Here is a 25634-nt window from a genome sequence, read left to right on the forward strand (position 1 = left end):
CCCCTTGCCTCTCTCTCTTCGTCTTCTGGGACCCCTATGATTGGGATGTGATTCCTTTTCAATGAGTCGCTGAGTTCCCGAATTCTTAAACCCTGCTCTTTTGCTTTAGTCTCCCTCTTTCCTTCTGCTTCGTTATTCTCCATCGCTTTGTCCCCTCTATCGCTGGTTCCCTGCTCAGCCTTATCATCCTTGCCGCTGTGGCATCTGTTCCAGATCGCAGCTCACTTTTAGCATTGTTTATTGCATCCTGGCTAGCTTTTACTTCTTTTATCCCCACAGAAAGGCATTCTCACCTACTTTCGACCCCAGCTGGTATTCTTATTATCGTGATTCTAAATTGTGGTTCAAACGTCTTGCTCGTATCTGTGTTGGTTAAGGGCCTGGCTGTCCTTTCTTCCTGCTCTTTCTGTGGGGGTGAATTCCTTTGCTTCGTCATTTTGGAGGAAGGAAAGGAATGACTAAGATAAAAGATTTCAAAATTTAAAAATAAGAAACAACACACACACACACACACACACACACACAAATCACACAAATGATGCTAGATCGTAGGTGAGTTTTGGTCTGGTTGTTGAAATGGGCTTGAAAGATTAGAGGAAAAAGGGAAAGAACTAAAAAAAAGGAAACCGTTTGAACATTTGGAAAAAAGAATACAATGAAATAGGATAAAATGAAATGATGGCATTCAAATAGCATTTGACAGATTTACAAAACATTAAACGAATATAGTCGAAAAAAATTCAAGGAAATTATTTTCAACCATGGAAAAGAACAACATATTTTTTCTCTTTCTGTCTTCATGAAAAAGAAAAGAAATGAAAAAGAAAAGAAAAGAGATGGACCCGCGAACAGACTGAAATACGATTGAAGTTACATCGTTGTCCCCTAGAAGTCAAAGGATGAAGCACTTTGTGGTCCATACACTACAAAGTGGCGGAGACACTTGGGTTCCTGAAGAGCCAGGTTGGCCCAGTTGGGCGGTGCTAAGTGTCACGGCTGTGTTCTCCACTAGATGGCGCAGCTAGCCTACGAGCGCGGATTGCTGGGGCGCTTGGAGGTGCATATGCGCATGCGCGGGAGCGGAGCCCTTGGCGTCACACAGGTGCCCAGTCTGTAGTATCTGAACTCGGCTGTCTGCGATCAGCAATCCTACCCCCGTCCTTTGTCTCCGGCTTCTGTCCACTCGCCGCTTTGACACTGTCCGTGGCCCAGGCGTCAGGTTGCCAGGAGACACCTCCCTCCTGGGATTTACCTCCCAGGCGGCTGTGTTTCCCGACCCCCCACTTCTGAAGGCCTGAGCAGGCTGAGAGCTGCTCAGATCCTCTGCGTCAGGGTCTCAGCGAGCAGTGGCCGGGTGCCGGCCGCACCCAGGAACGTTGGCAACACCGTGCCGCTGCCGCTGCCGCTGCCCAGAGACTGCGGCTGGGTGCCAGCCTGCGCCCGAAAACGTTCACGCGATGGTGTAGCAGCAGCGTTTCGAGGATTGTGGACAATCACCACACACTTCTGGTACCGGGCTTCCCCCTTAACGACCTTGTTCCAGCACCAGCGAATGTGGCTGTTCTCCGGGGTCTGCTGGGGCCTCTGGGGTCGGCTGGGGTGGCCACACAGACTCTACCTCGCGTCCTCGCAGCAGGGGAACCGCTTTTCTCCGTGTGGTTCCAGACACCCCTCCTCCACACCCCCAGTCTTCATTCACTCTGCTCTCGGGGATTCGCCCTTCCGACCAGAGCACCGCCAGGTATCAGATGCGGACTTTCGCACTCTGCCCTCCCCCTGTGTGTACAGTCTTCATGGAATTTAAACCCGCTCCTTCCTCCTTCCTCCCGTTTTGGTTCAGTGCCTGTGGCTCTTTCCACATTTCCACTTTCTCCCCAGCTGCTTTTGGCGGGGGGAGGGGAGGGCGAGGGGATTGCTTTCCCCATATTCTGCCCCTGTCTCCGTCCTCTCTCTGCAGGCAAACACAGCTCCCTGCCCTCTGTGGCTTCTCTCTTCCCCAGTTCACCTCTCTGCGCCGCATCCCCACTGCGTTCTGGGGTTCAGGTTGGGCAACCTGTGGCGTGAATCCTCAGATCAGTTTTCGAGGTGTGCAGGGTGCTTTTGTGTTGATGTGGCTGCATTTTAGGGATGCAAGACGCAAAAACAACTTCCATGCTCTTCTGCCATCTTGCCCCTCCCCCCACACTGCCTTTTCTGTCTCGTCATGAATACCCTTACGAATTGCAGGGTGACATCTCTGAATTAAGCTTTCCGTGACAAGTCCAGATTAGGCTGGCTGGATTTGGCGAGACCAAATAACGCTGTTCCTATTGCCGTGATTGCTCCCACATCGCCGCACGTGAGGCCACCTCCTGGTTTTGCCCTATGCGATCTTCTTTGCTCATTGTCAACAGGTTTTAAAATCGAATGTCTTGACTTAACTGGATTTATATTTTGAAAGAGAAGTTCCTGGAATGTCCGGAAAATAGATCGTCACCAGTGGCCCGAGCAGCTCAAGGCTGTCAATTTTAGCTCAGAGTCCAGGGTCCAGCACGGCCAAAGTGAAGTCACAAGGAGGGAATCCTAGACCCACCAGACCTTCTGTAAATGTTCATGGTCGCCTTTATGCCCCACGAAATGCTCAGGCTGCAGTGCGAGGCACGGAGACTCCGACCTGCCAGCCTGAGCAAGTGCCCAATGCCAGGTCCTCCTGGAAGTCTAGGCAATGCCCGTGCTGGCCAGCGGCGGCCCCTGCTGGACAGAGAGCAGTGTGGCAAGACTCCCTCTTGTGACCTCCCCCACGGATTGCAGAGCCAGGGGTGTGGACTTCATCATGTGTGGGTGGAACACGTGACACACGGCCACCCAGGAAGAGCTGGTCATAGGCATCTGGGGAGCTGACTGGATGCTTATGGAGGCCGTCTTGAGATCCAGATCAAATATTGTCCGTGTGTGCGTGTGTGTGTGCGTGTGATATACAGGTTTTAATCCAGGAAGAGAAAGTTGGATCCCAAAATTTCTACAGGATGACCTAGCGTGGTTATTTTCTGTGGCTTTTCCCTTGGTGGCTCAGTTGCACATACACTGTTTGCATTTTACCCACGATTCTGCCCACTTTAGAATCAAATCCACAGGAAAGATAGATGTCACGTGTGCATGTCTTTGGAGCTCTAACATCCAGCTAGCCCTGTTGAACTCTTTCACTGCGAAAGTGCCATGTCATCACTCATCTGTGGAATAAGAAAGAAAACAGAAGAACATAGGGCAAGCTAAGAATAAATAACATAAGGTAAAATCACAGCGGGAGGCAAGCCATAGGAGACTCCTCAAAAAATTTTGTTTTCTCTTTATCTTAGAGAGAGAGAGAGAGAGAGAGAGAGAGAGCGAGCATGACCAGGAGAGTGGCAGAGAGAGGCATGCACACAGAATCCAGAGCAGGCTCCAGGTTCTGAGCTGTCATCAGAGTGCCGGACACGGGGCTTGAAGTCTCAAACCCTGAGATCATGAGCTGACTGAATCAGAGTCCGAACCGGCTGAGACGCCCACGTGCCCCAGGAGAACCCTTCAGGGTAGAGAAGAAAGTGAGGGTTGCTAGAGGGGAGGAGTGGGTGGGCTCCATTTGCAACGGGCGTTATGGAGGGCCCCTGTGGGGGTTGGCAGTGGGTGTTTCATGTAAGGGACGAAGCCCTAAATTCCACCCCTGAAACCAAGACTACACTCACTGTTAACTGAATTTGGTTTAAATTTGGAAAATGGAGGGGGGACTGGGTGCCTCAGTCGGTTGAGTGTCCAACCTCAACTCAGGTCAGGATCTCATGGTTCGTGGGGTTGAGCTCCACGTTGGGCTCTGTGCTGACAGCTCAGAGCCTGGAGCTGCTTTGGGTTCTGTGTCTCTCACTCTCTCCCCCTCCCATGCTCACACTCTGTCTCTGTTCTGTGTGTGTGTCCCTCTCTGTTTATTTAAACATTTTACTTCATGTTTAAAACATGAAAACAACAGACCAATACATTTTAAAAGTAGATTAAGGAAAAGTATTTTTCCTCTATCGGCTATGATATTTGAACATCCAGAATTCAATATGATTTCCTGTACAAAATTCACATACTGACATTAGTTCCCACTACGTGTGGTGTGTGTGTTTAATGCAGACTGGAAACAACAACAACAACAACAACAAGAACAACAGCAACAACAGGCTTTACCCTGTCAGTGCCATTGGCAAAGGACCAGAGATCTCCTATAGGGACCCCTCCCCTAGGGGGAATTGAAGGATCATGCACTAACTCCCATTCAACAATGTGTTCAGTGAGTCTCGCTCCTAAGAAATACAGGTGTGACTGAGAGCATCCATCCATACCCTGACCTGAAATACCACATTGTCGCCTCGGTGTCCACTTGAGACTGTTTTTCTGAGGTGTACAACCGAGGACCAAGATTGCAATGCAACTGAGCAGAAATCCCTGAGCCTCCTCCCTTGTGGAGGAGATTGTCCGATGGGGGGATGGTGGTCAACTCTGCGGACCAAGGTAGAGCTGCTTGGTGGCTCAGCAAGAAGAGGTGGAAGAAGGTTCCTTTCCCCCATTTGCTCTGCAGCCTCATGGGAGGGGGATTGTTAAGGGAACCTAATCTAATGAACAGGGGCCAGGAAGGCTCCACCCACCCGTCTCCAGAGACATAAGCATTTGTTTGCTCCTGGCCATTTCCAGGCAGTTAGCCAATGTTCACACGAACATGTGGAGACTTTACAAAATAGATTATGTATACAAGGAAACACTTTGCACAGTTATGAATTAGTGTTTCCTTCTGCTCCTCTCCTTCCGACACAAGACATTCCTGACAAGGCTGTCTGCTCCCACGTAGAGCTAGAGTTCTTCCAGTTTCCTGGTCATTTGCCACTCCTCCATGTGGGTGTGGAAGCACTGAGATTGCTTCAAACTCCTTCCCCTGCCGGTGCATGTTTGGATATCACTGAGAGTCCCCACACGCACATGGTTGGGCACATGTACTTTACCGATACACAGAGAGTAGGGAATGGGATGATGGGACCGTGAGTCCCAGGCATTTTCACAGGGACTCCCGGTGCTCTGCCTTGTTTCCACCTTCATGCCTCATTGGCCACTTCCTCTGATCCTTTCAGGCTCTGAGAGTGCCCAATGATCCTCGGTGCTGATGGAGGGGAGAAACCTTCCAAATACCCAGCATAATCCACACCTCTCCAATAACATCATTACAGCCAGCCGGCCTTAAAGCTCAGGATTCTCCAGGTCAACTGGAACGCCATACCCCATGAATACAGCCAGATTCACGGTCCCTCCACATGTCCCGATCACACCCACCCACAACACACAAAACGTGGCCTACAAGGGACTGTGAGTGAGTGAGTAGTGAGTGAGGGCGGGTGAGTGTGCACGTGGGCAGGCATGTATCTCAAAGCCTGTAGTGGGATCCCTGCACTGCTTCCTGAGACCTCTGTCCCTTCTTGTTCTTCCTCTTGGTAGCTCTGGCTCTGCCGGTGAGACAAGGGACTTGGTTAATGGCCGTTGCCCTCTGAGGTGGGATGTCCCTGGCTGAACTGTTGAGCCGGTGGATGTTTGGTTCACGGTGATCCTTTCCCATCTCATCTCTGTATTTGGACTGGTGAATGAGGACTGCGTCGGGGGGAAGAGCAAATTCTAGTTTCCTGAGGTTGAATTCAGACTTGGGACGGTGGCTTTCTTGGAGGAATCTCCACTGGTCTAACGTGATTGTTGGCAGTGGTGTCTCTTCCACGTGATCCTCCAATTGTGGCACCTCGATGTTGGGGTCGGTTTCAGGCCCCCCTTGGGCCGCAGCCGTGCCTGCGTGGTCAGCCTGGAGGGATGTGGATTCCCCAGCACCTGGCTCCCTCGCACGGTCTCTTTCCAATTCACTCTTCTGGATGTAAAAGAGGACATAGGCGTGTTGGCTCAGGGCAGACGTCGCATCACTGGCGGTCACCTTCGCATCATCCATTTTGTACCACTGGCCGTTCCCAGCTTTGATGTAACAGAAGTAATGTCCGCTGTGACAATTCCAGCCCGCGTGCACCAGCACGGCATAGAGCACGTAAGTCAGCGACCCCCCGTTCTGCCCAGACACGTAGCGTTGCATGTCAAGGCGCTCAGGATATTGCACTTCCTTAGCCAGTTTGCTGCCCGTGAAATGGCAGAATCGTTTCAATACCAGCATCAGGACCTTGGAGCAAGTGTGCAAAGTCAACGTCTTGGGAGCAGGTACCTTGTTTAGAGAAGTCCTACGATGATAGGCATTTTCAGCATCCAACTGTTCGGGTAATTCCTGCTGTACCTCATACGATTTATTTATTTTTCTGAGGAGCATCCTTAACTATTCCAAGTCGTCCTCCAGAAGTGGGATCAACCCTTGATACCGTGGAAGCTTGTGGAACGGTATCCCTGGCACACTTCTTCCGTTGAAATTTAAAATCCCTTCTATGGCCCACCAACTGCTAATGCCAGCCTAGAAGCCCCAGAAAGTTGTCCTTGACCAACTGAACTGCCACAATGTTATTTTAGTCCAAACGGGGCCCCACAACCACTCTTTCTTCTTAGAAAAATGGGAGATGGTGTCTCCGCTCATGTGAACCTCCACAGAGGCTGCTGTATGTGGTCTGGAGCCCTGGAACCACCATAGCTAAACATGGTGGTATAAGAATGGCTTTCTTGCCTAGCCTGAGTCTCTGGAAGTCATCTAAGACCAGGGTACACTGGTGCAGTACTCGAAGACACTTTGGAGACTGGGAGCTGCCATCCTGCACACCCCACAACTTTTCTGAGTCTTCCATAGGAATGTAGGGACCACACTGAAGGCTGTGTCCTCCCTGTTGGTATAGGGGCACTGTAGGTGATACCCTCCTACAGCCCAGTCCCATCTGATCCTCTGAAAATATTTTTAAGTGACCTTGAATATGTGAACTGAGAAGTCTGGAGCTCCAAGGGCTGAGTGGAGAAAATGCAGAACTGGTCCCGAGCATTGGGGGCTAAAATAGTAATGACAGGTTGAGTGTCCATTTGACACTGGGATTTTTTGTGCCAGTGTGGGCATGCAGTCCTGCCTGCTTCAATGGGGACCAAACTCGTGAAATCTGGTGGCCATCTTGTTGCAAGCATACTCAGGATCCCCCTCCCCCTACTCCCCTCCCAATCGGATTTGCATGCAGTTTTCCAATTTGTCCTGGACCCTCCTCAAGGCTGGCTTTTTTCCCCCTCTGGTTGTTCATCTTTTCCTCATGTAACAGATTTCATGTGCAGACCTAGGGCTCTAAACACAATCCATCCCATAAAGCTTGGTACAGTCACTTTGTCATATACTTAGGGGATTCTACACCCAACTTGCTTAATTATCAATATTTCCCATATTAATAGCAGTGTAATTAATATTACTAATGATGACTATTGTAATTCTTTATTTTTATCAGTAAATTTTTTATCATGAATTATTTTTGTTGATGCCATACTACATTATATGGTCTCTCTTTTTTTTAAAGTTTGTTTCTTTATTTTGAGAGATAGAAAGAGAGAGAGAGAGGGAGAGAGAGAGAGAGAGAGAGAGAATGTGTGTGTGCATGAGTGGGGGAGGGGCAGAGAGAGAAAAGAAGAAAGAGAATCCCAAGCAGGCTCAGCACTGTCAGCGCAGAGCCCAACATGGGGCTTAATCTCACAAACCGTGAGATAATGACTTGAGCCAAAATCAAGAGTTGTACAGTTAACTGACTGAACCACCCAAGCTCCCCTATAGTCTCTCTTTTCATAAAATGGGTCAGACTTTTTGATGATGATTATTAAGGATTCTCCAGAAGACCTACAATTCACACACTCGCTTCTATGTCCCCACTGTATGAGTTAAAGTGTGTTTCTCCAGTGAGCCTCCTGAAATATTGCATGTCCCTCTCTAGAGGCATTGACACATCTGTGATGATATGATAGTAGAACCCTGAGGAGGACTTCCTTTGCCAGACTGATCCTCTAGAAAAATGTTTGTCTGCTTGAGATTTTTTTTTTTTTTGTATGAAGTGATATCTTTCTGTAGAGATGGTGGACTTATCTCATATCTCTTCTCTTTCCTGATCCCTCTCCATTTCATCCAAGCTAAAAATTTCATCCAAGCTAAAAATTTGTCACCACACACAGAGTTAGAGCCAGCCATCATTCATTTAACACACCTCCACACTTTTTAGAAGCATCAATTCATATTACGTTTCTGAGTTAAAATCATAGGTGAAAGATAAATTGATAAGCAAAATGTGGTCTATCCATACAATGGAGTATTATTCAGCCTTAAAAGAAAGAAAGGAAATTCTGATGCATGTTGCAACACACATAAACCTGGAGGACATTAAACTATGTGTAATCAGGCAGTCACAAAAAAGACAGATACTGTGTGATTACACTTATACGAGGTGCCTGGAATAATCAAATTCACAGAGACAGAAGGTAGAATGGTGGTCACCAGGGGACGGGGGAGGGGGAAACGGAGAGTTTGTGTATAATGGGTAGAGTTCCAGTTTAGCAAAATGAAAAGAGTTCAGGTGGTGGATGGTGGTAATGGTGGACAACAGTACGAATGTAATATCACTGAACTGTTTAATCCAAAATTGTTAAGATTGATAATGTTACGATACATAATCTTCTAAAAATAATGAAAAGAATCACAGGCTGAAATGCTTTCTGGGTCCTCTGTCTGAGACACAGTTCATTCCTTAACATGATTGTTGCCATGCAAAAGTGAACCTCAAATTATTTCACTGCTTGCTCAGTGCTCAGCTAACATGTTTGTATCCTTTCTGTACCTCTTACAACGATGTCAAACTGAATGTCTTTGTCCAATATGCTTAATTAGTAGTAGGTTTATTATTTTGAGGGAGAGTCACAGGTGTTTTGCTGGTTGTGGGCTTGCTTGTGTTTTCAGCACGAATCAGTCTCTCTGGCTGCTAAACCAATTGAGCACCAATATTCCATCTCAGTGAAGAAAGATAGACTTTTCTTTGGTTTTTAATTAATTAATTAATTTTTTAAATTTACATCCAAATTAGTTAGCATATAGTGCAACAATGATTTCAGGAGTAGATTCCTTAATGCCCCTTACTCATTGAGCCCATCCCCCCTCCCACAACCCCTCCAGCAACCCTCTGTTTGTTCTCTGTATTTAAGAGTCTCTTATGTTTTGTCTCCCTTCCTGTTTTTATATTAGTTTTGCTTACCTTCCATTATGCTCATCTGTTTTGTATCTTAAATTCTTCATATGAGTGAAGCCATATGAGATTTGTCTTTCTCTGACTTATTTCATTTAGCATAATACCCTCTAGTTTCATCCATGTAGTTGCAAATGGCAAGATTTCATTTTTGACTGCTGAGTAATACTCCATTGTGTGTATATACCACCTCTTCTTTATCCATTCATCCATCGATGGACATTTGGGCTCTTTCCATACTTTGGCTCTTGTCGATAGCGCTGTTTTACACATTGGGGAGCATGTGCCCCTTCAAAACAACACACCTGTATTCCTTGGATGAATACCTAGTAGTGCAATTGCTGGGTCATGGGGTAGTTCTATGTTTAATTTTTTGAGGAACATCCATGCTGTTTTCCAGAATGGCTGACCCAGTTTGCATTCCCACCAGCAGTGCAAAAGAGATCCTCTTTCTCTGCATCCTCGCCAACATCTATTGTTGCCTAAGTTGTTAATGTTAGCCATTCTGACAGGTGTGAGGTGGTATCTCATTGTGGTATTTCCCTGATGATGAGTGATGTTGAGCATTTTTTCATGTGTCAGTTGGCCATCTGGATGTCTTCTTTGGAAGTGTGTCTATTCATGTCTTTTGCGCATTTCTTCACTGGATTATTTGTTCTTTGGGTGTTGAGTTTGATATGTTCTTTATAGATTTTGGATACTAACCATTTATCTGATATGTCACCTGCAAATACCTTCTCCCATTCTATGGGTTGCCTTTTAGCTTTGCTTATTGTTTCTTCATTGTGCAGAAGCTTTTTGTTTTGATGAGGTCCCAATAGTTCATTTTTGCTTTTGTTTCCCTTGCCTCTGGAGATGTGTTGAGTAAGAAGTTGCTGCAGCCAAGGTCAAAGAGGTTTTTTCCTTCTTTATCCTCGAGGATATTGATGGCTTCCTATCTTACTTTCAGGTCTTTCATCCATTTTGAGTTTATTTTTGTGTATGGTATAAGAAAGTGGTCCAGGTTCATTTTTCTGCATGTCACTGTCCAGTTTTCCCAGCACCATTTGGTGAAGAGACTGTATTTATTCCATTGGATATTCTTTCCTACTTTGTCAAAGATTAGTTAGCCATACATTTGTGGGTCCATTTCTGGGTTTTCTATTCTGTTCCATTGATCTGAGTGTCTGTTTTTGTGCCAGTACCATACTGCCGTGATGATTACAGCTTTGTAATCAGCTTGAAGTCCGGGATTGTGATGCTTCCCACTTTGGTTTTCGTTTTCAAGATTGCTTTGGCTACTCGGGGTCTTTTCTGGTTCCATAGAAATGTTAGGATTGTTTTTTCTAGCTCTGTGAATAATGCTGATGTTATTTTGATAGGGATTACAAGATAAGGATATTTTCTTGTACCATCCTATCAAGGAGGAGTTTTACTCTGGTTCATGTTTTCAGTCTGTGGAGATTGAAACATTTTTACATTTTTGAAAGTAATTTTAAACTACTGAAAGTCTTTGTCTTTCTTGTCACATTGAAAGTTCATGTTCTCCTATATTGTGGTGGTTTATAGTCTATTCTTCCATATTATTATTATTATTATTATTATTATTATTATTATTATTATTATGGCTGCCATTATAAAGACTATTGTCATTAGTGTTGTTAATCACCATGGTCATAATTATTACAGCAACTATGATTTATTATTGTTGCTGCTGCTGATAGAAAACCCTGAGTCAATTTGCTCTATCCAGGAAGGGTGTCTGGTTTACTGAAGAGGGTGATGGAGATTTCCCAAAAATACATACAAATTGACAGATGCTTCCAGGTCACTCCTGGTGCCCTTTACTGATATGGGCATCCACAAATTTTCCAAGTTTCCTTCCAGGGTCCTGGAGTAGTCATTTTGACAGTGGAAGCTTGGTGAGGGTATCTTGGCCTTCCTGAGCCTCTGAGAAACATTACGAGTCACTCCTGGGAGCAGCAGCCACTTGTGCCTGTCTGTAAGACCTGGGGGGCTGGGCAGCCATGGCCCGTCAGGCTCAATGAAAATTTTCCTAAGACCCATAGAGAACCAGGAATAGATGGAACAAGTATGGGAGGCTAGAGAGGAGGTCCCCACCCTCTGGAGCATTTGCAGTATTTCTAGGTATGCCCCAGAACCATGGAACTGCTTTTCCTGCCCTCCTGTATAAGCCCTTACTGGACTGGAAGCACCATGCACAGCAGAGAGGAACCGATTTGGGTGCTAGTCAACAGCTCCAGGCTAAAAAGCACAATCTCATAAATCCTGACCTGAAAGTGATAGGGAAGAGCAGGTGGCAAAAGGGGCAGCAGGGAAGGGAGGGCTGAGAAAGTGCTAGAGCCTTAATGTTAAGCATGAGGGCGGGGGCTTCAGAGGATGGCGAGTGGGGTAATGTCCCTGCATCAGGCTTTCAAGGAGACACATCTCCCTGAATGACACACATGCACACACACACGCACACACACAAATGAACTAATATTAAGAGTGTTCCTGGATGACAGGTGGTTTTCCAGATGTATTTTCACATCCGATCACTTTTTCCTCACTAGTACATTATTTATGGAAAGAATAATATAATTCCAGGTTTGCTTTCAAGAATCTAGGTTCTTCCCCCCACCTACTCACCAACCAAGCTGAGTTTGGAATGAGTTATACAGCACCGCTAATTGTTGGTAATTTTTGAAAGTCTCTTAAGGGCACGTAGAGTTTCATTTTATTTTTTCCAAATGAGGGGGGGGGGTGTTTCAAATAAATAAGGGAATATATAAAGCATTTGTTCATTACTTAGAAAATGTTTATAATAAATTATTTTAAATCTACTACTGGTTTCATTTTGGTTACTTCAATTAATACTTGATCCATACCTCTGTAAGAAAGATCGGCTTATATATTTTCCTTCAGCACTATCCAGATGTTCCAGAACCATTTAGAGTTTCCTCCCACTTTTCCCAAGAGGGCAATGACATGAGTGAAGGGTAATGGTTCTTTATTCTAGGAAAACTAATCTACACGTACTTTGTTTGTTTGTTTGTTTGTTTAGAGAGAATGTGAGCCAGGGAAAGAAGGAGAGAAACAGAGAGAGAATCTAAGGCAGGCTCCATGCTCAGGGCAGAGCCCGATGCAGGGCTCGATCCCACAAACCATGAGATCATGACCTGAGTCATGAGTCGGATGCTTAATTGACTGAGCCACCAAGCACCCCCAATCTACACATATTTTTTAAAGTCAAATTTCCTTGTGACATTTATTTTACTTTTTTTTACTTTAAGTTTTTATTTTAATCTCAGTTAACATATAGTTTAATATTAGTTTCAGGTGTACAATATAGTGATTCAACACTTCCATACATCACCTGTGCCCATCACAGCACGTGCACCCCTGAATCCCCATCACCTCTTTAACCCATCCCTGAACCTCCTTGTGACATTTTTTTAAATGACATTTTCTGGGGCACCTGGGTGGCTCAGTCAGTTTAGCATCAACTTCAGCTCAGGTCATGATCTCCTGGTTTGTGAGTTTGAGCCCTGTGTGGGGCTCTGTGCTGACAGCAGGGAGCCTAGATCCTGCTTCCGATTTTGTGTCTTCCTCTCTCCCTGACCCTCCCCCACTCACAATCTGTCTTTCTCAAAAATAAACATTTTAGGGGCATCTGGGTGGCTCACTTGGTTAAGTGTCTGACTTCGGCTCAGGTCATGATCTCATGATCCATGGGTTTGAGCCCTGCATCCGGCTCTGTGCTGACAACTCAGGGCCTGGAGCTTGTTTCAGATTCTGTGTCTCCCTCTCTCTCTGCCCCTCCCGCACTCACACTCTGTCTCCCTCTGTCTCAAAAATAAACATTAAAAATAAACATGTCAAAAAATGACATTTTCTAAAGGAAGGTATCCTAAAATGGGTTTATTTTACTTCAGTTGGTTTAGCCTCTATGATCCTCTTTCCTGGAGCCCTTGGCAAACCCTCAATCTCAGGTCATGGTGGAGGAAGAGACAGGAACCTGGGCAGGGTCCTAAGTCCTACTGATTAGGAACAGATCTGGGGATCAGAAAAGGTCCTCTGCCCACGGGCCCTACTGCTTTGGGGGCATCCCCACATGTCTGCACGTGCCTTGCCTTTTCCGTGTCTGGGTCTCAGGATCACCACAACCAAAAACATTCCTGTCTCAATCTCAGTGGGCGTCAGCCTATAGGGTCTTCAGCCTATCGAGTAGGCAGGAGCCACCCCTGCCCTCTGGGACGCCACTTAACTCTGCTATCCTATTCTCACCCTGCACACATCAGAAGAATTTTCACTTGAACTTGGAGATCCCTTGGCCCCTCCCTCCAAACACCCTAATGACCGATCCCTCTTCCATTGTGCGCTGCACCCTGAAGGCCGGCAGGGGGCGCGCCGACCCGCCGCCTTGGGCCAGCGTGGAACGCATGCGCGTGGCGCCCCTTGCCCTCGACGCTGCGTCCGCACGAGAGCTCAGAGACGCGTTCCTCTGGGGCGACGGAGGAGGCGACGCCGCGGAGGACGAGAGCCCCGTTATCTGCCGTGAGTGATGTCCCTGTGCGGCCGCTGCGGCAAGTTTCTCTGAAAAAGCTCGCCGTTGCCCGCCCCGCGTGTCTCCCTTCCTCTTCCCTTTCTCGTGGAGGCTTTTCCCAGGGCCTGTTTGCCGGGCGGGCCCGTCCATCCGGGGCCTGTGGGGTCGAAATCACAGCATGCTGTGGGCGGGTGCAGGGATTCGGGATTGCCTCGGGGGGTGTGGGGGGGGGGCTCCGGGGAGGGGGAAACCGCGTGGGCCGTGGGGAGAGGACGGAACAAAATGTCGGGGCGTTCAACGGAGGCCGGGGCACGAGAGGCGCCTGGGGAGGGCGCGTCCGGCCGCGGGCGGGTGGGGCGCCGTGGGGGGGGCTGCGTGAGGCTGTGTTGGGTGCCGTGTGCGGCTGCATGGGGTGCTGCGTGCGACGCTGCACTGGCCTTCGTTCACTTGGGGGGGGGGCGGTTTGTGGTAGAAAGTGAAAGTGTCATAGTTTGAAAAGTACCGACATGTAGAAAAGGTCGGTGTGTTAAAACGCACCACTGTTCTTTTAAATGTCAGTATTTTGTCCACATCCGGGTGAGAATTGATGATAATTGGACTTTCCAGGCTCTCAAGGGAGTTGCCGTGTCTGTATTTTAAAACAACGCCCTTAAAACAGCGTATCCCATATCCAGGGTGAGGTCTTGCCACGACTGAGGTTTTCTCGTGACCCGGCAGCAGTCGTAGATCATTTTAAGTAAAAGTCGGGTCACCGAAACGTCTTTTGTAGGACCTCACTGTGACACGTGGATCTGAAATAAGCCTAGGACCCTGGCGAATTTATACAATATTTACAAAAAGACAAGGAAGGAAAATACGGATTTTGAAAGGAAAGGTTGTCCTCAGAATGAAAATAGGACGGCTACCATCTCTTCAGAATGGTTTGTTCTACTTTATTGCAGAGATATTCTGAGACCTCTGAATTCTAAATTTTATTTAAAAAAAAAAATCCGTTGAAACGCATTGTGCTTCTACTCCCATCACTTCTAAATTGTGGCTCAGTTATCCCGATAGGTCCTAGTATTTTTAAACATTTTGTAGTATTGACTTAACAGTCCTTAAGACTTAGCTAAATAGCCTCAGAGAGCTGCACGTTGGGTTGGTTTTCTCTTCCTTTGTATTAAAATATGCACCCTTGGCATGGAAGGCCTTAAAAAGATATGCACTTAGTGAACCCTCAAAATGTTCTGATTCTTGAATATATCAGAGGCGTGAGAATAAACACGTCGCATGCCCGCCCCCCATTTTAATTTCAGAAACGTCCCCAGTGTGCTTCTCAGTTTTTGAAAATAAGTTCAAATCAGGCAGCAGGAGGCCAGCTGCCAGCTCAGAAAGGTGCTCTAGAAAGGCAATAATGCTGTACTTGCAAAAGTGCCTCTTAACCTGTTTGACCTCATGGGGTGGCGCTCAGTTAGGAAGGTGACAGGAGCAGGTTCCTGAATTAGCTACTTACCACAACAGTTTATGGGTCAGCCGTGCATCCCCGAGCCCAGGGAGTGGGGTGTCCCCCAGGTGCCAAAGACAGCCACGAAAGGTCTGCAGTCTAGCTTTTGAGGTGAAAAGGGGCTTTCCAGGCTCAAAAATAGGGCCTGTTCTGACTAGTAAGGGGACAACAAGGATTCACTCTAGGTTTAGGAATGTAACCAAGGACAAAGAAGTATAGATGAGCCAAGGCTAGAACTCATTTTCTGCCTTCCTCTCAGACTTCTTTTTTTACTTGATAGAGTAACAATATATTGATTTCAGGTATACAGCATAATTTGGTATTTGTATATATTGCAAAATGATCACAGAGTTACAGATTTTTTCTTTAAAAAAATTTTTTTTAATGTTTATTCATTTTTTGAGAGACAGCATGTGAGCAGGGGAGGGGCAGAGAGAGAAGGAGACACAGAATCTGAAGCAGGCTCCAGGCTCCGAGCTGTCAGCCCAGAGCTGGACGCAGGGCTCGAACTCACGAGCCATGAGATCATGACCTGAGCGGAAGCCGGACGCTTGACCGACTGAGACACCCAGGTGCCCCCAGATTTTTTTCTTATAATGAGGACTTTTAAGATCTGTTCTTAGCAACTTCCAAATGTGTAATACAACATTATTAACTATAGTCACCATGGTGTATATTTCATCCCCATTACTTATTTCCTTTGTAACTGAAATTTTGTGCCTTTGACAAGCTTCACCCACTTTGCCCACTCCTACCCCCTGCCTCTAACCACAACCAATCTGTTCTCTGTGTCTATGGGTTTGGGTTGTTTTTTGTTTGTCTTGTTGTTGTTGTTTTGTTTTGTTTTGTTTTTTAAGATTCCATGTATAAGTGAGGTCTGTCTTTCTTTGTCTGACTTAAACTCCACTTAGTATAATGCTGGTAAGGTTCATCTACATTGTCCCAGATGGCAAGGTTTCCTTTTTGTTAATGGCTGAATGGTATTCCATTGTGCGTATCTATACTGCATTTTCTTTATCATCCATTCACCCATGGGTAGACACTAAGTTTGCTTCTATGGCTTGGTTATTGTAAATAATGCTGCAGTGAACGTGAGGGTGGCATATATCTTTTTGAGTTAGTGTTTTCGTTTCCCTCATGTACAATACGCAGAAGTAGAATTGCCACATTGAAGCCCTAGAATTATTTTGGTAGGCTAAACCCACTGGTGAATGCTGATTATCTTGCTGTAAACTTCCCTGTAGCGCTTGCCAGAACAGGCCCAAACCCACAATGTAGTGAGGCCTTTCAGTGCCTTTGGAACACAAACAGGGTTTAAGAATCACTCGGTTTTTCATAACTGTATCTAAATTATTTAATTAGAGGGGAAATTTTTTTTTTGTTAAACTAGTTATTCTTTGGTGATATTTATCTTGATTAACATCCAAGGTAAACAAGGTCTGTCCATTGCATCGTAAATATGATGAAGTTACCAACTATGTCAAAGTGAGTCCACAAATAAATATATGTCTATTCCTAAAGTAAGTGAAGTTCTGAGCTTGGGTCTGTGGTGATGGCATACTCAGTAGCCACACAGTATCCCAGGTTTTCCATGTACTTAGGTTCTGGTGAGTATTGAAGAAAAATTTCCCCCATCAGATCCAATCTCCTTTATTTTGCCATAATTATTAATTATGAATGTGATTGTTTATAATAACAGGGGCCATTTGTAGTACCACGTCTGAGGGTAGGTTAGGTGATGAGGACATGGAATTTCTGTTTATTTATGATTCACAAATCATAGTCAAAGAGACCCTTGCTTAAAATGCTGCGGGTGATTTTTCTGCAAGTAATTTTGGCAATGAAGAAAGGAGCAAATAAATAAATGAATGCATAGTAAGAAATTAATGAGTAACCTGAAGGAAGCAAAGTCAGGTTCTACTCAAGGCAGCAAAACTACCTAAGGAACTTAGGTAGTAGTTTAAAGAAGGGATCTCTGACGAAATGGCATTTAATCTCAGATTGAAACCTAGCGAGTATGAAGTGACCATGTATATGTAGGTACCAGAGTAGAAATGAAAGATAACAGTGCTCAGTGTAGAGATGACAGCAGTGCTTAGTTGTGTGGTTCTGAGAAGTGGTGTCAAAGATTAATCCTTGGATATCTGGTGGATTTGTTATTGGACTTGGAAGACTAGAAGACAAGAAATTTTTATTGTGGAAGAGTTGATGGCTTCATTTCAAAATCTGTTTCCTTTTACATGCGTACAGTACATGCAGGTGGGGATTACAGCACAGCAGTGGAGTCTAGGTATGTTTTTAGTTTTCAGTTTATGAATAACCATGGGAGAAATTGAAGCAAGTGAAAGAGTGTTGTGAGATTTCCAAGACAGTATTGTTAAGAGGAGAGAAAGGGGGTAGAATTGAACCTGGAGATATTTCAACACTGTTGTTCAAGAAACACCTTGCAGAGGACTTCTGGAAGGAGTGCCTAGACTGTTTTAAAGGCAGTTAGGAATCTGAATTGTCAAAAAAGCCTAGAAAAAGAAAGTTCCCAAACAGAGGTCATGTGCCAGTACTGCTTTGATTCCAAGTAAAAGGCCGAGAAACACTCACTGGATTTAATCATGGGGGAATAACTGATCTTAACAAGATTGATTAACTTGGAAATCAGAACTAATTTTTGTAATTCAAAGTGAGAGAATGTGAAGAAATTGTTACTAAATATTTAATATTTCTTCAGGTTCATTTTGAAGGGAAAAGGTCGTGTATCAGCAGCTAGATATAAATTGGTTTAGATGTTTTTCTTTGACGAATGGTGAGACTAAATGAGTTTAAGGAGATAGATGGGGAAGTGATGAAGGGGTTACTGATAAAAGAAATTTGGTTTATAATCAAGAACATAAAATATTTGAGGAAGTAGGAAAGAAGGGGATGCAATTGGAGCAGTTGGATTTAATTAGGAATAGCGATGACTTTTCAGTTTTTACGAGACTGGAAATACTGATGGGTTGGGAATCAGGAAATAATTGTAGGTTTCTTGCCAGTGAGCTGAAATATTTCTTCAAATTATCTGTTTCATTTCTGCAGTAGGAAATGAAACCATTTTTGAAAACTAAGGAAAAAGCTGAGATTTTTTTGTGAGATTAGAAAGGCATAGGTAATATTAACACATTCATGAAGCATGGCAGAGCACTTGTTAAGCCAAAGTCAGGTGCTAGATATTTAGAAAAAGCTTTTGGCAGATTTGTGACACTGTATTTAGACCAGCTCAGTACCTCCTTCTGATCTGTGACAGATGCAGCCATGAGACTATGAGATATTGGAGTCATCTGCAATTGGAGTTTTGAGTAGTAGATGTTGGAAAGAACTAAAGGGCATTTGAATTGTTGGTCTTGGTGTGTGTATGTTGGAATGAGTAAGTGTATGTTCCTCTGATCAGTACAAATTAGAGGTGGAGGCTAATTTTGGAAATTAGGGTCACTAAGATGGAGGTTCCCATGTAGTAGGACATCCTGGGCATGGGGAGAAATTATGTGAACAAGTTGAAAGGAGGAGGTTTTGAGAGAAGAGTCTGGTCATTGATCTGACCGGTGACATACGTAGGTAAAACTGGTCCCGGTGTCCTTCAAGATGAAATTCTTTAGTTATTTCACATTCATATATAGAGTTAATTTTAAATTCTAGCTGTCAATTTGTATCCATGTAGTTTTGTCCTATAAATAAAATTTTTTGAATCTAGTGCATATAACTCATTAAATGTATAAGTAATCTGTAAAGGCAGAGTTATTGTTGAGTATTAAGTTCAATGTATGTAAGCAGATATATGTAAATTCCACTCACAGAGTCTCTTTTTTTTTTCAATATATGAAATTTATTGTCAAATTGGTTTCCATACAATACCCAGTGCTCATCCCAAAAGGTACCCTCCTCAATGCCCATCACCCATCCTCCCCTCCCTCCCACCCCCCATCAACCCTCAGTTTGTTCTCAGTTTTTAAGAGTCTCTTATGCTTTGGCACAGAGTCTCAATTAATATAGGTAGATGTTTTCTCTTTCCAGGTCCTCACGGTCAGTGGGTTTTAATCATATCCTTTGCTGGACGTGTTGTGAATGTGGATGCAGTATATTTAGTTATAAACATTGTTTTAGGTAGCACTTTAGATATGACAAATTCTTTTATATACTTAAATCATGAAATGCAGACATAATCTTGTTGATAAAAATAACTAGAACTCCACGCCCCAAGAAGTCAATAAGATACCTCTAAAACTAAACCCCTCAGTCTATATTTTATGAGCCTATCTGGTCTGTGGGGATTGTGCAGCAATCCGTAGCATGTAGCATTGTGACATATATACTCCTGCTTCTTTCCTGTGCAAGGGGTTGTATGTGCTAGACTTGCATGATAGCAGAGTCACTGAACACTTGAACAAGGGTTGGGTCATTGAAGTGTTCCAGCCAAACTTTAAAGAGATTCCATAGTTGCTTCGCCACATGTCCAAGGCCGTGAGTGATACAGGTGGGTTGAGGCACTAACACTGCCTGAAACCCACATGTGGAGGAGCCAAGGTGACTGAGGGAGAGTATGGGGCCCTCGTGAGCTGAGATGGGTGTTAGAAAACAATGTTAGTGGACCTCACCAAGAGTGATAAAATATGAAATTCCAAAATGGTGTCCTTAGTTCTGGATACAAGAACCTCCATGTGACAGGAGTCAGAATCTCCTAGGATTTTGGTACCAGAGATGTAATTAAGACCTCTGAGTATCAAGTCTAATTAAACTAGAAACCCCTATGCTTTTGCTATCTCTATAACGGGGATATTAATAGTTTCTTTATTGTTGACTTTATTATTGACTTCTTATTGTTGATTCTTGGAGAGGAGAGCCCCCTTCCCTGTTTGTACTTGTTTACTCTGCAGGTACGTGTGAGTTGAACCGGGTTGGGGGAGGGGGAAGTCGTTACTTTGTGAAGATTTGCATTTGCAAGATGGGCATACCTAGGAGTATTGGAAAAGACAAGTCTCGTGGGTGCTTTCTCTTTCCTCAGCTTTGTCTGCTTAGTTACTGGACTGTCCCTTGGTGAGAATACGCAGGAAGAGAGGAGCGACTGAGTTCTAGACCATGCAACCACAGGTGAGTAGGACTTATTCTTCCTTCTCATGGACACCTGTTTTTCCAGGGGATGAGCAGATTTCTCTCCATGGCTTGGATCTTCTGTGTGCCCCCACGCCATGTCGGTCACACTTCAGGACTCAGAGAGGCTTGTGGCAGGTCCGGGTTTGATCAAGAAATAATCCCCTACCCAGTATTGCACTACTGTATTCCATTCCCCATCCCCTTAAGTATGTCCTTGCAGAAAAGTTGTTTCTTCTCATCCATCACATGGCCTCAGTTGAGAAGTGACTCACTCATTAAGTGTGTTAGTGTCTGCAGTGGGCTTAGGCATGTGGTGATACAGGTGGTAGAAATGAGAATGAGCAGAAGTTTACAGGCCTGTAGAGAGGCAGGTGTTTCTTCACGGGAGTTCATCCATCCAGGGTTTCAGATACTGCAGAGCAGGGCTGTGCAGCATTGACATTGGGGGTGGGAGGCAAGAGAGCTATGAGCAATCATTTATTTTTTTTCCCCAATTTTAAACTTACTAAAGTTTTTCTAGACTCTGCTTGAGCATTTTAATAACTTAAGCATAGAAAAATTTTCCTCACCACTTTTTTTCCAAACAAACCAATTTCCCTCTTTGTAATTAAACTTTGTTCAAATTTGAAAACAAATTTCTGGCGAAAATTTTCCTAATTTGGGTTGTGCATTGAGAGGGATTATAATAGAACTAAACCTAGGGTCCTGTAGCAAATTTTGCAGGACTAGAAAGATCAGGTTCAATTGAGAGGCTTCCCTTACCCATTAGCATTTAGACAGGATGATGTTACAGGAGGGATAGTGATAACCAAGGCTCGGAGGTCCCAGAGAAGATTGAAGTGCACAGCCTTACCACAGGAGGGTCAGGGTAGGACATTCCTTATGTACAGCAGTCTTAGGTCCCTTGGGGTTTTGCTTATGAACTGTCTGTCTTATGCCTTCTCAGGAGCATGTGGGTTGTGTAGGGATGAGAGAGGCCACACTTGCTTGTCCAAATTCTGTTAGAAGCCCCATTCAGTCCTGCAGAAAGTTGGGCACTATTGTGTCCAGGTTATTTCCACTGCACCTCATGAGACACTCATTTGTAATGAAGTTATGTTTACAAAGTGTGAGTGTGTGTGAAAGACACATGACGAGGCAGCATAGAGAAACACGTGACTAGAACCCCAGACAGATTTTGACGTTTCTGTGTATACAGCCACTCATCTCCGGCACTGTCATGTCCAGCATGCTCCCCTGATAGGGGAGGCCCTGGTTGCACCAAAATGTCTCTGATGTTTTAGGAATCTGTGACCTTCAAGGATATAGCTGTAGACTTCACCCAGGAAGAGTGGGCCCTGCTGGACGCATCCCAGAGGAAGCTGTACAGAGATGTGATGCTGGAGAACATCGGTCATCTGGTGTCTGTGGGTGAGTCTGTCAACACTGATAAATTTATTCAGCAAGTATCCAGCTTTCACTTAATCCCTCCGCTCTCAGCCCTCATTCAGATTCTTTCATGGTTCTTAACACTATTTGGACGTAATTTGTTTTTTCTTATACTTACCTACACCTATTTTGTCACCCCAAAAGAATATAGTTTTCCTGACCCCTCTTTTGTGCCTTTCTTGCTTCTAGGTCTGTAATGCCCCGGACTCTGCTGGGAATTCAATGAATGTTTTAAGTGAATGAAAGCACTAAATATTACTAAATAACTGTTTTCTATATGGTCAACTGGTAGTTAAAAATCCATTTGTGAAAATTATACCTATTACTTATTTTTTTAATGTTTATTTTTGAGAGAGAGAGCAAGCAGGGGAGGGGCAGAGAGAGGAGGGCACAGAGGAGCCAAAGTGGGCTCTGAACTGTCAGCATAGATCCCGATGTGGGGCTTGAACTCACAAACCATGAGATCATGACCTGAGTTAAGTCAGACGCTTAACCAACTGAACCACTCAGGTGCCCGATGTTTTATTAGCCTTTTACCTATTTTCAGAGAGAAATTAAGTTGTTCTGGTGAAGCTTCTCTGTACTTGTTTTATTTATTTTTAATTTATTTATTTAAATTAAAGTTAATTAATATACAGTGTAATACTGGTTTCAGGAGTAGAACCCAGTTTTTCATGACTTACATACAACAGTGCTCATCCCAACAAGTGCCCTCCTCAATGCCCATTACCCATGGAGTCTACCACCACCCCCCCCCCCACTCTCCTCCAGCAACTCTGTTTGTTTCCTGTATTTAAGAGTCTCTTATAGTTTGCCTCCTTCTCTGTTTTTATCTTATTTTTCAAAATTAATTTGACTCTACTGTGGGAACATGTAATTTCTCCTTTGTTGAAAAACACTAAAGATTCTTCACTCTGTCTTTGATCTTGGTCCTGCAAATCAGCAACAAGAAAATCTCCCTGTGTTGGCATGGTGTCACGATGTTCTTCTTGCTATGGTGAAGGACCTTAGTATTTTCAGTGTTCAAGGTGCTCTTCCCTGGGCTCTCCTTTGTTGTTCACCTAGTTCTTCCTTGGTATCCTGTCCTGAAATTAAAGATCATTCATGTTTCTCTGTACAGGATCTAAAATCGGTATGTTTTTTACTCCCCACAAACAGGGTATCGAGTTTGCAAATCAGATGTGATTTCCCAGTTGCAGCAAGGAGTGGAGCTGTGGAGGGAAGGGAGAGGATTTCCCCAAGGCGTGATTCCAGGTGAGCTCCAGGCTTGTGTGTGCTCAGCACTGGGAAGATCCTGATACAGGGAGAGCAGGACAGGGAAATGTCAACAGCAGACATCTTATGTCCTGAAAACACTTGATAGTTTTCACTTACCTGAAATGCCTGTCAACTCACTGATATATTCCTTCTTTTCACATTTTTCCCCTGTGGAAGAGTCAGTATTTGAAACATACACAGGCCTTGCATGTTTTCAACAGTTTTCTTCCTCTAAGGCACACTAGCAGTTCATTTTATTTACATTATTTTAGACAGAAAAAGTAGCCTTATGAGGCAAGAAGATGTCTGCAGAAAGGACCCATCTAAGTGCATGTCAGTGGTAAGTTTCAAGGGGGTGAACCCTCCCTGAACATTAATGATATGGGACTGACAGATTTTAGAGTGCAGCACACAACTGTGATTTGAGTAAATGCTGCCCAGCAGAGAGCTTTGGGTAGTTTGAAATTAGGGAAAAAATTAAGGTATTGCTCAAAGACACCACATGAGTTCTTCTAAAAGGACAAACATAAACATGGTTCATGCATCTAGTCTTTGAAACTAATGAAATCTTTCAAATAAATCTGATATCTCTGTAGTTGAGATGTTATGAAAAAGGAAATCTCTTTGTATTGCAGAAAATAAGAGGCATTGCATGTATAACTAACACAGGGAAGATTTTAACAGGAGATTTTCACCGCATGGTCAAAGTAGGAGTCGTGTGTAGAGAAAAGAATTAACGAGTGTATGTGAGAAATTCTTTAACAGCCTCTCATCTTCGAACAGCGGAGATTTCACCCTAAAAAGGATACCTATGAATATGATGAATGTGGGGAAGTTTTCCCTTACAGATCCATGGTGACTCAGTATGTGCTAAATCACATGGTGGTGTGTGGGGAGGGGGGAGCCCTGTAAACGTAAGGAATGTGGGAAGGAATTCTGCCAGAGGACTCCGCTTTCTATGCACAAAAGGACACACACTGGAGACAAACCCTGCAAGTGTAATGAATGTGGGGAATGCTTCAGCCAGAAGGCTAAGTTTGACTCACACCAAAGAAATCCACACAGGAAGGAAACCTTATACATGTAAAGAATGTGGGAAAGGGTTCCATTGGATCACTTCACTTTATATACACCAGAGAACCCAAAGAGGAGAGAAACCCGATAAATACAACAAATATAGGAAACACTCCAGCCAGAATGCTAACTTCTGTTCACACAAAATAAGTCACAGGGGAGAGAAAACCCACATCTGTGATAAATGTGGAAAAAGTTTCTATCATCCTTCCTCCTTCAGTCAACATAAAAGAAGTCAAACTGAAGAGAAATAATAGGAATTTTTTCGTCAAAATTGTCACCTTAAACAGCATGAGTAATTTTACACCACAGAGGAGCCCTGTGTATGAAATGAATGTGGCCAAAGTCTAGGTAAACGTCTTACCCTTTAGTTGAAATAATCACATAGAATGGAAAAGCCTTCATCAGTGCCTGACCTCAGTTCGCATGAAAGAACCCGTATGATAAATGTGAGGCAGGACTCCCTTTGTACTCCACTCTAACCACCCCAGAGAGCTCACAGAGGGAGAACTGTATGCACGCACTGTGCCTTCACAACGTGCCATCACGCGCAATCTGTTCTTTAAGTGCCGTGAGCAAATGCTACGGCAGAGACTACAAAAAAACTCTGCCTAGAGAAACCTATAACCCACACTTCATCAGAGTATTCAGACCTTTGCCAGATGGCCTATTACAAACAATGTAAGATGAAAATAGAGATTTGTGTTGTGATCCAGGAATGTTTAATGAAGAATTTGTAACAATAAAAATTAAATCCTTTCAATAGATCAGTACTTGAAATTAGTAAAAATCGTTCCTAGGGGCGCCTGGGTGGCGCAGTCGGTTGAGCGTCCGACTTCAGCCAGGTCACGATCTCGCGGTCCGTGAGTTCGAGCCCCGCGTCGGGCTCTGGGCTGATGGCTCAGAGCCTGGAGCCTGTTTCCGATTCTGTGTCTCCCTCTCTCTCTCTGCCCCTTGCCCGTTCATGCTCTGTCTCTCTCTGTCCCAAAAATAAATAAAACGTTAAAAAAAAAAAAATCGTTCCTCAGAAGGCTAATATGTTGTTCACTTTATATTTTTATGCAGCTTTGACCATAATTACAGACATGAGTCAATCATAAAATAACCTAAATACGCTGAAAGATCATAATAAAAAATAATGTGATTTACATGTATCAGTGTTGAGGGGCATTCACTTTCGAATGTCCCCTCTCTATAAAGAGAACTTTCCTTTTATTCTTCTTTTCTAATCTTATACTCTAATAAACTTTTGCCTGCTGCTCAAAAATAAATCCAGGTTTAAAAATACATGTACATGGTAAAAATTAATACACACATGCAAAAATAAACATTTGGTTTGTGAATAAAGTCCAGTGTTAAAACAGTACTCCTCTTTTTAAAATGTCCAACCTGTCCACATTTTCCTACTTGCACAGCCACAGTCATTCTTACCTCGAGCACGACAGAGGAGGAGAGAGTGGGGATGGAGACCAGGGCCCGGTTGGGGTAGGATAAACATGGGCAGAGGGAGAAGTGAGTACAAGCGGGTGAGGAGGCAGCTATA

General features: G+C 44.3%; 1 protein-coding gene across 10 annotated transcripts in view; it reads left to right on the forward strand.

Annotated features, from left to right (window-relative positions):
• The first annotated feature begins 1602 nt into the window (after positions 1 to 1602).
• Positions 1603 to 25634, forward strand: part of LOC102902320 (zinc finger protein 705A-like) — a 32724-nt gene continuing 8692 nt past the window's right edge. For 2 of the 10 annotated variants that reach the window (XM_019828204.2, XM_045055185.1), the window contains exons 1-4: positions 13592 to 13742; positions 20244 to 20329; positions 21616 to 21742; positions 22919 to 23014. In XM_019828204.2, the coding sequence (XP_019683763.1) occupies positions 20318 to 20329; positions 21616 to 21742; positions 22919 to 23014 (235 nt within the window). In that variant the 5' untranslated portion in view covers positions 13592 to 13742; positions 20244 to 20317. Of the gene's footprint in view, positions 1742 to 13589; positions 13743 to 14168; positions 14652 to 15723; positions 15787 to 15823; positions 17505 to 20243; positions 20330 to 21615; positions 21743 to 22918; positions 23015 to 23289; positions 23358 to 23652; positions 25024 to 25634 lie in introns of those variants that run through there. The other 8 variants (XM_045055183.1, XM_045055184.1, XM_006930541.3 and 5 more) reach the window with 8 other exon arrangements.

This window comes from Felis catus, chromosome B1 (assembly GCF_018350175.1).
Source record: "Felis catus isolate Fca126 chromosome B1, F.catus_Fca126_mat1.0, whole genome shotgun sequence".
In the NCBI taxonomy this organism is placed as follows: Eukaryota; Metazoa; Chordata; class Mammalia; order Carnivora; family Felidae; genus Felis; species Felis catus.